The sequence below is a fragment of the Scylla paramamosain genome, unplaced genomic scaffold, assembly GCF_035594125.1.
Source record: "Scylla paramamosain isolate STU-SP2022 unplaced genomic scaffold, ASM3559412v1 Contig2, whole genome shotgun sequence".
NCBI classification, from domain to species: Eukaryota; Metazoa; Arthropoda; class Malacostraca; order Decapoda; family Portunidae; genus Scylla; species Scylla paramamosain.
In genome coordinates, this window is record NW_026973667.1 from 905,001 (window position 1) to 920,000 (window position 15,000).

The window sequence follows — 15,000 nt, forward strand, 5'->3', positions numbered from 1 at the left end:
CTTGCTTTGTGAGTCAGTGAGCAAGTTAAGAGGATTGGACAGTTAGAGAGAGAGAGAGAGAGAGAGAGAGAGAGAGAGAGAGAGAGAGAGAGAGAGAGAGAGAGAGAGACTTGTTTCTACGATGAGGTTGGTGAGGGAAGCAACCTTGACTCTCTCTCTCTCTCTCTCTCTCTCTCTCTCTCTCTCTCTCTCTCTCTCTCTCTCTCTCTCTCTCTCTCTCTCTCGTTTTACTCCTAGTTATTACCTAATCTATCTTTCTTCTCTCTCTCTCTCTCTCTCTCTCTCTCTCTCTCTCTCTCTCTCTCTCTCTCTCTCTCTCTCTCTCTATCTATCTATCTATCTATCTATCTATATTTCTTTCTTTCTTTCTCTCTTTCTTTCTTTCTTTCTTTCTCTATTCACTGTCTCCTCCTCCTCCTCCTCCTCCTCCTCCTCCTCCTCCTCCTCCTCCTCCTCCTCCTCCTCTCACTCTCTCACACACCAAGTCAGTCTCTCTCTCACTCTCTCTCTCTCTCTCTTGCATACAAAGAAGTAAAGAAATAAAGCATAGGTTCTCTCTCTCTCTCTCTCTCTCTCTCTCTCTCTCTCTCTCTCTCTCTCTCTCTCTCTCTCTCTCTCCTTACCAAACACACAAAAACACCTTAAAAAACATTAATAAACCCAAAAAATCAATTTAAAAACGTAAAATTTCCACGCTTGGAAACCCCATTAAACCACAACCATATTACCACTCTCTCTCTCCCCCTGTCACTCACTCCCCCTCTCACTCACTCCCCCTCTCACTCACTCTCTCAACTGCAGGTGGCGCTGATCTTCCGTGACGTCAGCGTGGGGCACCGTCTTGACATCTCAGTAGTAGAGATCATAAAGGAAAAGACACAATTCTACTCTAAAAAGAAGTACCAGCAGGATAACATGTCAGAGGTCCCGGGGCGTTCCGCAGAGGAGATGCTGAAAACATTTTGCAAGTGGCAGCAGCATTCCCTCCAGCGGAACGCCAGCCACCCCCGACGGTACGACACGGCACTTCTGCTCACCAGGTTCGTTTTCATGGCTATTTCTGCTTGTAAATTTAAGATACCGTTAAAAGACAGCAAAATACCTTCAAAAACAGCAAAATATCCTTAAAATTCCACATAAATTAGGCTTTGAGAATCGTAAACTCTTCAAAATCGGTTCTTCTTCTCACCATGTTCGTCATCATAGCTATTTCTGCTTGTAAATTTAAGATACCGTTAAAAGACAGCAAAATACCCTTCAAAAACAGCAAAATATCCTTAAAATTCCACATAAATTAGGCTTTGCGAATCGTAAACTCTTGAAAATCGGTTCTTCTTCTCACCATGTTCGTCATCATGGCTATTTCTGCTTGTAAATTTAAGATACCGTTAAAAGACAGCTAAATACCTTGAAAAACAGCAAAATAGCCTTAAAATTCCACAGAAATTAGGCTTTGAGAATCGTAAACTCTTGAAAATCGGTTCTTCTGCTCACCATTTTCGTCATCATGGCTATTTCTGCTTGTAAATTTAAGATACCGTTAAAAGACAGCAAAATACCCTTGAAAAACAGCAAAATAACCTTAAAATTCCACAGAAATTAGGCTTTGAAAATCGTAAACTCTTGAAAATCGGTTCTTCTGCTCATCAGGTTTGTCATCATGGCTGTTTCTACTTGTAAATTTAAGATACCGTTAAAAGACAGCAAAATACCCTTGAAAAACAGCAAAATAGTCTTAAAAATCCACAGAAATTAGGCTTTGAGAATCGTAAACTCTTGAAAATCGGTTCTTCTTCTCACCATGTTCGTTTTCATGGCTATTTCTACTTGTAAATTTAAGATAACGTTAAAAAACAGCTAAATACCTTCAAAAAACAGCAAAATAGTCTTAAAAATCCACAGAAATTAGGCTTTGAGAATCGTAAACTCTTGAAAATCGGTTCTTCTGCTCACCAGGTTCGTTTTCATGGCTATTTCTACTTGTAAATTTAAGATACCGTTAAAAGACAGCTAAATACCTTCAAAAAACCAGCAAAATAGCCTTAAAATTCCACAGAAATTAGGCTTTGCGAATCGTAAACTCTTCAAAATCGGTTCTTCTTCTCATCAGGTTCGTATCATGGCTATTTCTACTTGTAAATTTAAGATACCGTTAAAAGACAGCTAAATACCTTCAAAAACAGCAAAATAACCTTAATAATCCACAGAACTAAGAAATTAGGCTTTGAGAATCGTAAACTCTTCAAAATCGGTTTTTCTGCTCATCAGGTCTGTCATCATTGCTATTTCTGCTCGTAAACTTAAAATATCCTTAAAAAAACAGCAAAATACCTTTAAAAACCAACAAAATACCCTTGAAAATCAATAAAATAGCCTTAAAACAGCCTTGAAAATCCACAGAACTAAGAAATTAGGCTTTGAGAATCGTAAACTCTTTAAAATCGGTTCTTCTTCTCATCAGGTTTGTCATCATTGCTATTTCTGCTCGTAAACTTAAAATATCCTTAAAAAACAGCAAAAATACCTTTAAAAAATAATAAAATACCTTTGAAAATCAACAAAATAGCCTTAAAACAGCCTTGAAAATCCACAGAACTAAGAAATTAGGCTTTGAGAATCGAAAACTCTTGAAAACCGGTTCTTCTGCTCATCAGGTTTGTCATCATTGCTGTTTTTGCTCGTAAACTTAAAATATCCTTAAAAAAACAGCAAAATACCTTTAAAATATAATAAAATACCTTTGAAAATCAACAAAATAGCCTTAAAACAGCCTTGAAAAATGAAAAAAATCCCTGAAAACTTGAAATATTCCCTAAAATGTCCTTAAAGACTCGTGAATACTTTTGAAAACGCTAAAATATTATTGGAACCCCTAAAAATTTGACTGGCTGCTTAAAATATCAATGAGAGAGAGAGAGAGAGAGAGAGAGAGAGAGAGAGAGAGAGAGAGAGAGAGAGGAATGAAAGGAATGACTTGAGAGAGAAGGAGGAGGAAGACAAGGAGGAGGAGGAGGAAGAAGAGGATAAAGCATTGCATGGCAGTTTTTGACAGCTCGTCTCTCTCTCTCTCTCTCTCTCCTCTCTCTCTCTCTCTCTCTCTCTCTCTCTCTCTCTCTCTCTCTCACACACGAGCCCCGCACATACACCATCCTAACCACACTTTCCATCTGACCCCAAAACTCAAAAAACACTCAAAAAAATACAATTTAAACCTCCTCTAACACACTCAAACCCACAGACACCCCGCACACACACGCACGCACCCCTCCCGCACCCCTCCGCACCCCCACTCACTCTCTCCTGCCCCGTACAGAGAGAATATTTGCCGGAATCCGTGGACGAAGAGCTGTGATACCCTGGGATTGGCGGAGCTGGGTACTATGTGTTCTCAACATGCTTCGTGTGCTATTGTGCAGGATAATGGACTGTCCGCTGCCTTCACCATTGCTCATGAACTGGGGCACCTGTGAGTAGTAGTTGTAGTTGTAGTTGTAGTTGTAATAGCAAGAAAAACAGTCATTTCAACCAAGAAATCAAAAGAAAACTAAAAATTTCTCAAAAAACACATTCGCATCGCATTCAGGCCCTTCTAGATCTTTTAACCTTCCCCTTGTCCGCTGCCTTCACCATTGCTCATGAACTGGGGCACCTGTGAGTAGTAGTAGTTGCAGTAGTAGTAGTAGTTATAGTTGTAAAGCAAGAAAAACACTCATTTAAACCAAGAAATCAAAAGAAAACTAAAAAAATTCTCAAAAAAACACACTCGCATCGCACTCAGGCCCTTCTAGACCTCATAACCTCCCCTCTTCACCCCCAGACTCAACATGCCCCACGACAACGACGATAAATGCGGCCACGGAAGCACAGGAACCTTGAAAGGGACGCAGAAGGAGGCGATCAAGAAGGAACCCACAATGAACGTTATGAGTCGGATGCTGGATCACAACACGTTGCCTTGGGAGTGGTCAGACTGCTCCAGACGATACCTCACCGACTACCTGCAGTGAGTGGGGGCGTGGGAGGGCGTGTGAGGGCGTGGGAGAGGCTGTGAGTGGCTGGAAGAGGTTCAGAGGGACTTGGGAGAGGCTGGGATAGGCTGGGGGAGGCTGGGATAGGCTGGGATAGGCTGGGAGAGACTTGGGGAGGCTGGGATAGGCTGGAGGAGGGACTGAGAGAGGCTGGGATAGGCTGGGAGGGACTGAGAGAGGCTGGGATAGGCTGGGAGAGGCTGGGATAGGCTGGGATAGGCTGGGAGGGACTGAGAGAGGCTGGGATAGGCTGGGATAGGCTGGGAGGGACTGAGAGAGGCTGGGATAGGCTGGGAGGGGCTGGGAGAGGCTGGGATAGGCTGGGATAGGCTGGGAGGGACTGAGAGAGGCTGGGATAGGCTGGGCTAGGCTGAGATAAGCTGGGGGAGGCTGTGCATATGAAAAAAAAAAAACGATAAAATATTTCTTAATGGTTTTAATTTAGAGAAGAGAGAGTGAAAGAGAGAGTGAGAGAGAGAGTGAGAGAGCGTGGGAGAGTCCGGGAAGGGTTGGGACAGAGTGAGATGCTCTAGGAAAGGAAGGGAGAGGCTGGGAGAGAGTGAGAGGTAGTCTTAGTGGTTTGTATGTTTGCTGTGTGTGTGTGTGTGTGTGTGTGTAAGAGAGAGAGAGAGAGAGAGAGAGAGAGAAAAGGTCATCTGCGTGTATATAATTAGGTTATATATAGAAAGAGAGAAAGAAAGAGAGAGAGAGAGAGAGAGAGAGAGAGAGAGAGAGAGAGAGAGAGAGAGAGAGAGAGAGAGAGGGGAAAAAAACAGATTGCCAAGCATTTCCTGTGAGAGAGAGAGAGAGAGAGAGAGAGAGCAGAGAGAGAGAGAGAGAGAGAGAGAGAGAGAGAGAGAATTTCCTCACAAATGATATTGTTATTATTATTATATATTATTATTATTATTATTATTATTATTATTATTATTATTATTATTATTATTATTATTATTATTACTAATTCATGTATTTTCTTTCCCTCCTCCTCCTCCCTCGTTATTTCCTCCTCCACCTCCTCCTCCTCCTCTTCCTTCGTTATTTCCTCCTACCTCTCCTCACTCCTCCTCCTCCTCCTCCTCCTCCTCCTCCTCCTCCTCCTCCTCCTCCTCTATGAACAAACCCATTATTTTCTCCTCTTTTGTCTCCCTCCTCCTCCTCCTCCTCCTCCACCTCCTCCTCACCTCCTCCTCCTCCTCCTCCTCCTCCTCCTTTTCCCTCGTTATTTTCCTCCTCCTCCTCCTCCTCCTCCTCTTCCTCTTCCTTCTCTTCCTTCATCAAAACTTCCATTATTCTCTCCTCCTCCATGAACCCTCCTCCTTCTCCTTCTCCTCCTCCTCCTTCTTTCAAAATCCTTATAATTTCCTCTACCTCCTTCCTTTCCTCCTCCTCCTCCTCCTCCTCCTCCTCCTCCTCCTCCTCCTCCTCCTCCTCCTCCTCCTCCTCCTCCTCCTCCTCCTCCTCCTCTACCACAGCGGCGGCCACGGGGTCTGCCTGGAAGACGACCCTGCCACAAACAAGTTGGTTGATGGGGAGTATGAATTTACATTTGCTGGGGAGCTGTTCAACGCCAGCCGTCAGTGCCAGTATGTCTTTGGCCACGCCTCCAGGATTTGCCCCTACATGGTGAGTGTCTGGAAGGGGCGTGGAGGGGCGTGGAGGGGCGTGGAGAGACTGGGAGATGCTGGAAGGGACGTGGAGATGCTGGGAGATGCTGGGAGATGCTGGGAGGGGAGTGGAGGGCTGTGGAGAGACTGGGAGATGCTGGAAGGGACGTGGAGATGCTGGGAGAGTATGGGAGGGGAGTGGAGAGGATGAGAGATGCTGGGAGATGCTGGGAGATGCTGGGAGAGTATGGGAGGGGAGTGGACAGGCTGGGAGATGCTGGGAGATGCTGGGAGAGTATGGAGGGGAGTGGACAGGATGAGAGATGCTGGGAGATGCTGGGAGATGTTGGATAGATAATTTATCACCCAGTTATTTCACCCATTCCCAACAAAAACCCCAATTTTTTCACCCATTCCCAACAAGAAAACCCTAAAATTTTTCACCCATTCCTAACAGAACACCCCAATTTTTTCACCCATTCCTAACAGAACACCCGAAATTTTTCACCCATTCCTAACAGAACACCCCAATTTTTTCACCCATTCCCAACAGAACACCCCAATTTTTTCACCCATTCCCACAGAAAACCCTAAAATTTTCACCCATTCCTAGCAAAAAACCCAAATTTTTTTCACCCATTCCTAACAAAAAAACCCAGATTTTCACCCATCAAAACAAGAACTCCCTAAACTCCCATCTACCCATCCCCACACCCTCCACCACCCACACACACAGCCATTACCCACATTTCCCCAACAAAACCTCATTCTCCCTTCCCTTTCCTTCAAAAAAACAAAAAAATAAATCACTTTTTCACCTTCCACTTCACCATTCTTCACTACTGACTGTCCACGCACCCACAGCCACCGTGCAAGAGGCTGTGGTGCACAACTAGTGAAGACGAGAAGGAAGGGTGCCGGACACAGCATATGCCGTGGGCTGACGGGACTGACTGCGGCTACGACAGTTGGTGTCTAAAGGGGCACTGTGTGAAGAGAGACCGGAGCATTACTAGGAAAATTCACGGTCACTGGGGCGCCTGGCTACCGTGAGTATATTGGTAGGGGTGTTGTAAAGGGTGTCAAGGTGTTGTTGGGGTGTGTAAAAGTGTTTTGGGTGTGTTTTGGGTGTGTTTTGGGTGTTTTTGGGGTGTTTTGGGTGTTTTGGGTGTGTTTTGAGTGTGTTTTGGGTGTGTTTTGGGTGTTTTGGGTGTGTTTTGGGTGTTTTGAGTGTTTTTTGGATGTGTTTTGGGTGTTTTAGGTGTGTTTTGGGTGTGTTTTGGGTGTTTTTGGGGTGTGTTTTGGATGTGTTTTGGGTGTTTTTGGTGTGTTTTGGGTGTTTTGGGTGTGTTTTGAGTGTTTTGGGTGTTTTGGGTGTGTTTTGAGTGTTATTGGGGTGTTTTTGGTGTTTTTTGGGTGTTTCGGGTGTTTTTTGAGTGTTTTGGGTGTTTTGGGTGTTATTGGGGTGTTTTTGGGTGTTTTGGATGTTATTGGGGTGTTTTTGGGTGTGTTTTGGGTGTGTTTTGAGTGTTTTGTGTGTTTTGGATGTTATTGGGGTGTTTTTGGGTGTGTTTTGAGTGTGTTTGGGTGTGTTTTGGGTGTGTTTTGAGTGTGGTTTGGATGTTTTGGATGTTATTGGGGTATTTTTGGGTGTTTTGGGTGTGTTTTGGGTGTTTTGGGTGTTTTTTGGGTGTGTTTGATGTGTTTTGGGTGTTTTGGATGTGTTTTGGGTGTGTTTTGGGTGTGTTTTTGGATGTTTTGGATGTGTTTTGGATGTTATTAGGGTGTTTTGGGTGTGTTTTGGATGTTATTGGGGTGTTTTTGGGTGTGTTTTGAATGCTTTAAGTATATTGAAGCTGTTTTTCAGGCTGTAGATTTGAAAAAAAATAGAGAAAAACACACACACAACGCAAAAAATCAGAACAAATTAACTTAAAAACACTTAAAAACACTTAAAAACACACTCAGACACATCTAAACCTCACAAAAACCCACAAAAACCCAATATAAACCCACTTAAACCCACCCTAACAGATGGAGCGATTGTTCACGGACCTGTGGCGTGGGCGTTCGAAGCTCCACGCGCCGCTGTGACTCCCCTACGCCTCAATACGGAGGAAATTACTGCACAGGAGAGAGAGTGAAATATGAATCTTGTATTGGAAAGCCGTGTCCAGCTGGAGCTATTGACTTCAGGACACAGCAATGCCACGCCTTCAATAACAGGAACTTTGGCCTCTCTGATATCCCAGAAGACGTGGTGTGGGTCCCCAAGTATACTGGCAGTAAGTGTTTGGGTTTTGCAAGTAATTTTGTTCATAAGTTTGTTTGTTTTTTGTTTTTTTTTAGATTTTTTGTTTTTTTTTTTGTGTTTTCTTTGCGATTTTGTTCTGTCTCTCTCTCTCTCTTACTCCCATTCCTCACCTCTCTTTTGTTTTTTTTTGCTTTTTTTTTAGATTTTTTGTGTTTTTTGTGTGTTTTCTCTGCGATTTTGTTCTGTCTCTCTCTCTCTCTCTCTCTTACGCCCATTCCTCACCTCTCTCTCTCTCACACAGTCTCCCGCGAGGACAGCTGCCAATTAACTTCACCCCTCTCTCTCTCTCACACACAGTCTCCCTCGAGGACATCTGCCAGTTAACCTCACCCCCCTCTCTCTCTCTCTCTCTCACACAGTCTCCCTCGAGGACAGCTGCCAGTTAACCTCACCCCCCTCTCTCTCTCTCACACACAGTCTCCCGCGAGGACAGCTGCCAGTTAACTTCACCCCTCTCTCTCTCTCTCACACAGTCTCCCGCGAGGACAGCTGCCAATTATTCTGCCAGGTGTCCAATAGGCCTCTCACAGCCTACTACAAGCTGAGGGACAAGGTGGAGGACGGGACTCTATGCGGCCCAGGGACTTTTGATATCTGTGTGACCGGGGAGTGTCGAAAGGCAGGATGCGACTTCATTCTTAACTCAAACGCCACTGCTGGTAAGGCCTGGGGTATTTTGAGGGTGTTTTGAGGGTGTTTTGGGGTGTTTTGGGGTGTTTAAAGGTAGGTTTTGGGGTGTTTAAAGGTAGGTTTTGGGTGTTTTTGGGTGTTTTGGGGTGGGTTTAAGGGATGTATTTGGGTGTTTTGGGGTGTTTAAGATGTGTTTTGGGGTGTTTTGGGGTGTTTAAAGATAGGTTTTGGGTGTTTTTGGGTGTTTTGGGGTGTTTTGGGGTGTTTAAAGGTAGGTTTTGGGTGTTTTTTGGGTGTTTTTGGGGTGTTTAAGGGATGTTTTGGGGTGTTTTGGGGTGTTTTTGGGGTGGGTTTGGGGTGTTTTGGGGTGTTTTAAGGTGCATTTTGGGGTGTTTTGGGGTGTTTCTGGAGTGTTTTGGTGCACATTGGGGTGTTTTCTGGGGTGTTAACACTATTTCAAAGACTGTTACACCTTTTGTCCCAGTCTTTAAGTGTTTTTTTCCAGTTTTCAACCATAACCTAACCTGACCTGACCTGACCTGACCTGACCCCAACCATGTACAGACGTGTGTGGCGTGTGTCCGCGGGGACAACTCAACTTGCGAGGTCACGTCAGGCTCCTTCGATGAGTCCTTCCCCTACGGCTATTCTGATGTGGTGGTGCTGCCAGAGGGCGCCGCCATGGTGGAGGTGACCCAGCAAGCCTACCATGGCCTGGCCACTGATGATAACTACCTGGGTGAGAGAGAGAGAGAGAGAGAGAGAGAGAGAGGGAGGGAGAGTGTGTCTGTGTGTTGTTAAGGAGTGGGGTGAACGAATTGGAAGGGTAGGAGGAGGAAGAGGAGGAGGAGGAGGAGGAGGTGGAGGTGTAAGAGGAGGAGGAGGAGGAGGGTAGAAGTAAGGGTAGGTGTGTTTGTGAGGAAGAAAGAGGAGGAAGACAAGAGGAGCAGGAGGAGGAGTAGAAGAATAAGAGGAGGAGGAGGAGGAGGAGTAGAAGTAAAGGTAGGTGTCTTTGTGAGGAAGAAAGAGGAGGAAGACAAGAGGAGGAGGAGGAGGAGTAGAAGAATAAGAGGAGGAGGAGGAGGAAGAGAGCAAGAAGAACAAGAGGAAGAGGAGAAGGAAGGGAAGATCAACAAACAAACAAACAAACAAACAAAGGAAAACAATTAAACAAGAGAGAGAGAGAGAGAGAGAGAGAGAGAGAGAGAGAGAGAGAGAGAGACACGAAACACACAAACACACAAACACACACACACACCTAACCTAACCTAACCTAATCTAATTTCCTTTTATTTCACTTACCTTACCTCCCTCCCCTCTCCCTCTCTCCCAGCTACCTTAACCCCTCTCTCTCTCTCCCAGCCGTCGTGGACCCAGAGACGGGGGAGTACCTTCTTAACGGGGGCTCAGTGGTGACCCCCTTCAGTAAGCTGGTGGCAGTGGGCAGTACACTTCTGCAGTACAGTGGTTCCAGTGTCACTATGGAGAGACTCAATGCCACAAACCCACTGGAGAAGAAATTATTAGTCCAGGTAAGAGAGAGAGAGAGAGAGAGAGAGAGAGAGAGAGATTTGTGTGTTTTTGTGTGTTTTTGTGTGTTTTTTGTGTTGTTTATTGATTTTTTTTGTGTTTTCTTTCGTGAGTGAGAGAGCGAGAAAGAGAGAGAGTGAGTGAGTGATCCGATTTTACTTATAAACCAACCCAAAACCCTTTTATAAGCAACTAAACACTTTATAAACACAATACAACCCTTTATCAACACAATGTAACCCTTTTAGACACAATGTAACCCTTTTTAAACCTAACCTAACCCTTTATAAATGCAATGTAACCCTTTTTAAATCATTCAACTCTTTTTAGACACAAAGTAACCCTTTTTAAACCTAACCTAACCCTTTATAAACCCCAAATTCTGCTCTTTCTCCCCCTCCTCCTCCTCCTCCTCCTCCTCTTCCTCCTCCTCCTCTCATCCTCTTCTTCTTCTCCCCCCAGATCCTCTCAGTTGGTGACCTTAACCCCCCCCACATCAAGTTCAGTTATATCAAGTCGACTCTTCACCACGATCCCAATTATTTCTGGAAGCTTGGGGATTGGACGGAATGCTCCAACTCTTGTGATGGTAAGTCTCGGGGGGTGGTTGGGGGGGTGCGGGGGTTGGGAGGAGGCTAAGATGGGTTTGGGTGGGGTTTGTGGGGGGTGGGGGTGCGTAAGAGTGTTATAGTATGTGTTTTTTGCTTCAGATTGTGCCCTTCTTGCTCCGAAGTTTTTAATCCTTCTCGTGTTGTTCCCTTCTTCTCCCGAAATTTGTGTGTGTGTGTGGCTGGCTGGCTGACTGACTGGCTGACTGACTGGCTGACTGACTGACTGACTGACTGACTGACTGACTGACTGACTGACTGACTAACTAACTAACTGACTAACCGACTGACTGACTGACTGACTAGTTGACTGACTGGCTGACTGACTGACTAACTAGCTAAACAAACAAACAAACAAACAAACAAACAAACAATTTCCCTCACTAAACATATCACCACCATCACCACTGCTATCAAAACAAACCACTCTCTCTCTCCCCCAGGCGAGCGAGAGAGCGGGTGGCCTTCTGCGTGAGGACAGCTGACGGAGTGCGGGTTCGAGATGACCTTTGCTCCTCCCACCACCGCCTTCTCACGCAAAGAGAGCCCTGTTCCTCCACCTGCCCTGTCCACTGGGAGTACACTGATTGGTCGAAGGTAAGGTTAGGTCAGGTCAGGTTAGGTCAGCTTAGGTTAGGTTAGGTAAGGTTATGTAAGGTCAGGTTAGGTTAGGTTAGGTTAGGTTAGGGTAGGTCAGGTTAGGTTAGGTTAGGTTAGGTCAAGGTTAGGTTAGGTTAGGTTAGGGTAGGTTAGGTTAGGTTAGGTTAGGTTAGGTTAGGTAAGGTTAAGTTAGGTTAGGTTAGGTTAGGTTAGGGTAGGTCAGGTTAGGTTAGGTTAGGTCAGGTTAGGTTAGGTTAGGTAAGGTTATGTAAGGTTACGTTAGGTTAGGTTAGGTAGGTCAGGTTACGTTAGGTTAGGTTAGATAAGGTTAAGTTATGTAAGGTTAGGTTAGGTAAAATTAGCTTAAGATTAGGTTAGGTTAGCTTAAGATAGAAAACACTATAAAAATAACGTTAAAAACACCCAAACACCCCAAATAACGTTAAAAAACACCATAAAACACATTTAAACACACCAAAACACCCCAAAACACACCAAAACACATCAAAACACACCAAAACACCCCAAAACACCCACAAAACACACCAAAACACCCCAAAACACCCAAAAAACACCCCAAAGCACACCAAAACACCCCAAAACACCCAAAAAACCACCACAAAACACCCCAAAACACCCACAAAACACCCCAAAACACCCAAAACACACCAAAACACCCAAAAAACCACCCAAAAAAACACCCCAAAACACCCAAAACACACCAAAACACCCCAAAAAACACCCCAAAACACACCTAAACACCCTTAACACAGCCTAACCCTCTCTCTCTCTCCCCCCAGTGCGAGGTGTTGCATGGGGGTGGGTGCGTGCGGCGGAGGGAGGCGTTGGGGTGCGTGACGGCGCGGCGGGTGGGCGTGGCACCTCATCACTGTGCTGCGGAAGACAAATATGAAGAGGACTCCTGCAGTGCCCACGAGTGTCCCGCCTGGCACTATGCAAACGACTGGGCGCCCGTAAGTATGATGGATTACATAGAATTACTTAAGATTACATAGGATTATATACGATTACAAAAAAATACATAAATAAATAAATAAATAAATAAATAAAAGTATGTAATTAAATGGGCGCCCGTACATATGGTGGATTACATAGAATTACTTAAGATTACATAGGATTATATACGATTACAAAAATACATAAATAAATAAATAAATAAATAAAAGTATGTAATTAAATAGGCGCCCGTACATATGTTGGATTACATAGAATTACTTAAGATTACATAGGATTATATACGATTACAAAAAATACATAAATAAATAAATAAATAAATAAATAAATAAATAAATAAAAGTATGTAATTAAATGGGCGCCCGTACGTATGATGGATTACATAGAATTACTTAAGATTACATAGGATTATATACGATTACAAAAAAATACATAAATAAATAAATAAAAATAAATAAAAGTATGTAATTAAATAGGCGCCCGTACATATGATGGATTACATAGAATTACTTAAGATTACATAGGATTATATACGATTACAAAAAATACATAAATAAATAAATAAATAAATAAATAAATAAAAGTATGTAATTAAATGGGCGCCCGTACGTATGATGGATTACATATAATTACTTAAGATTACATAGGATTATATACGATTACAAAAAAATACATAAATAAATAAATAAAAGTATGTAATTGAATGTACAGTACGTGTGTAGGGGTAGTGTGGATTACTCTGATTATATAGATTACATTGTGTTGTATCAGATTGCATAGAATTACATAGACATAAAATTATATATGATTACAAAAATTTAACTACAATCACTTACAATTACATAGGATTATATATAAGTACGTGGATTTACAGATATTTGTATAGAATTACATAAAATTACTTAGATTTTACATATAATTGCATAGAATTACATAAAATTACTTAGATTTATGAAAAAGAATATATAATTAAATAGAATTACATATATTTACCTTATTTACGTTATAATTGCATAGAATTATATAAAATTACCTACATTTACATAGCTTAATTACATAGAATTACATAAAATTACTTAGATTTATAAATAATTGCATAGATTTACTTAAAATTACAAAAGTACTTAAATTTATATATAATTGCATATCCCATGAAATTACATAAGATTACACAAAATTACATGAAATTACACAAGAGTACTCAGAATGACAGAGGATTACAAACAGTTACACAACGATTACATGCAGTTACACAAAGATTACATGCAGTTACATAAAAATTACATACAATTACACAAAGATTACATACAATTATAGAAAAAATACCTAGTTACACAAATTATATACAGTTACACAAATATTACATACAATTACACAAAGATTTCATACAATTACACAAAGATTATATACAATTACACAAAGATTACATACAAATATACAAAGATTACATACAATTACACAAAGATTACATACAATTACACAAAGATTACATACAATTATAGAAAAAAATACCTAGTTACACAAATTATATACAGTTACACAAATATTACATACAATTACACAAAGATTACATAAAATTACACAAAGATTACATACAATTATACAAAAAAAGAACTTAGTTACACAAATTATATACAGTTACACAAAGATTACATACAATCACACAAAAATTACATACAAATTACACAACAATTACATACAATTACACAAAAATTACATACAATCACACAAAAAATTACATACAATCACAAAAAATTACATACAATCACACAAAAAATTACATACAATCACACCAAAAATTACATACAATTACACAAAAAATTACATACAATCACACAAAAAATTACATACAATCACACTAAAAATTACATACAATCACAAAAAATTACATACAATTACACAAAAAATTACATACAATTACAAAAAATTACATACAAATACACAAAAAAATACATACAATCACACAAAAAAAATACATACAATTACACAAAAAATTACATACAATTACACAAAAATTACATACAATTACACAAAAAATTACATACAATTACACAAAAATTACATACAATTACACAACAATTACAATGAACCACCTTACTTATACACCCCAAAACACCCCAAAACACCCCCTAAACCCAAACTGACCCCCACAACACCCCTACATCACCCCCACATCAACCCCACATTCCCACTCTCTCTCCCCAGTGTGTGTGCGCGGCTGGTGAGGGCGCGGGGGTGCAACACAGACTATATTCTTGCACCTTGCGCCACAAGTCCGTGCCTGCGTGGAACTGCGCTGCCCTTAAGGAACCCACGCACATGAGAAATTGCTCCTGTTGGTTGAATGGGGAGTGGGGAGAGGTGAGTGTATGGGGGAGAGGTGTGTGTGTGTGTGTGTGTGTGTGTGTGTGAGGGGAGAGAAAGGGTGTGTGTGTGTGTTGAGGTGTGATAGAGAGAAGGAGGAGGAGGAGGAGGAGAACAAGAGGAGGAAGAGGAGAAGAACAGAACAAGGAGGAGGAGGAGGAGGATAAGGAAGAGGACGAGAAGGTAGAGGAGGAGAACAAGAAGAGGAAGAGGAGAACAGAACAAGGAGGGGCAGGAGGAGGAGGAGGAGGAGGAAATAACTAGAAGAGGAGGAGGAGGAGGAGGAGGAGGAGGAGGAAAAATAACAAGAAGAATAGAGAAACAAAAATAACAATAACGAGAGA

The 15,000-nt window shown here is 42.1% G+C and overlaps 1 protein-coding gene across 1 annotated transcript in view; it reads left to right on the top strand.

Moving 5' to 3' along the window:
• LOC135095913 (A disintegrin and metalloproteinase with thrombospondin motifs 9-like) overlaps nt 1–15,000 on the top strand; it is a 42,647-nt gene that overhangs the window by 13,362 nt on the left and 14,285 nt on the right. Inside the window, 14 exon segments of the mRNA XM_063997059.1 lie at nt 802–1,040; nt 3,314–3,466; nt 3,469–3,651; nt 3,818–4,003; nt 5,504–5,654; nt 6,500–6,684; nt 7,670–7,920; nt 8,423–8,608; nt 9,144–9,160; nt 9,162–9,318; nt 9,942–10,111; nt 10,572–10,732; nt 11,161–11,314; nt 12,118–12,291. Of these exon segments, the coding sequence (XP_063853129.1) occupies nt 802–1,040; nt 3,314–3,466; nt 3,469–3,651; nt 3,818–4,003; nt 5,504–5,654; nt 6,500–6,684; nt 7,670–7,920; nt 8,423–8,608; nt 9,144–9,160; nt 9,162–9,318; nt 9,942–10,111; nt 10,572–10,732; nt 11,161–11,314; nt 12,118–12,291 (2,367 nt within the window).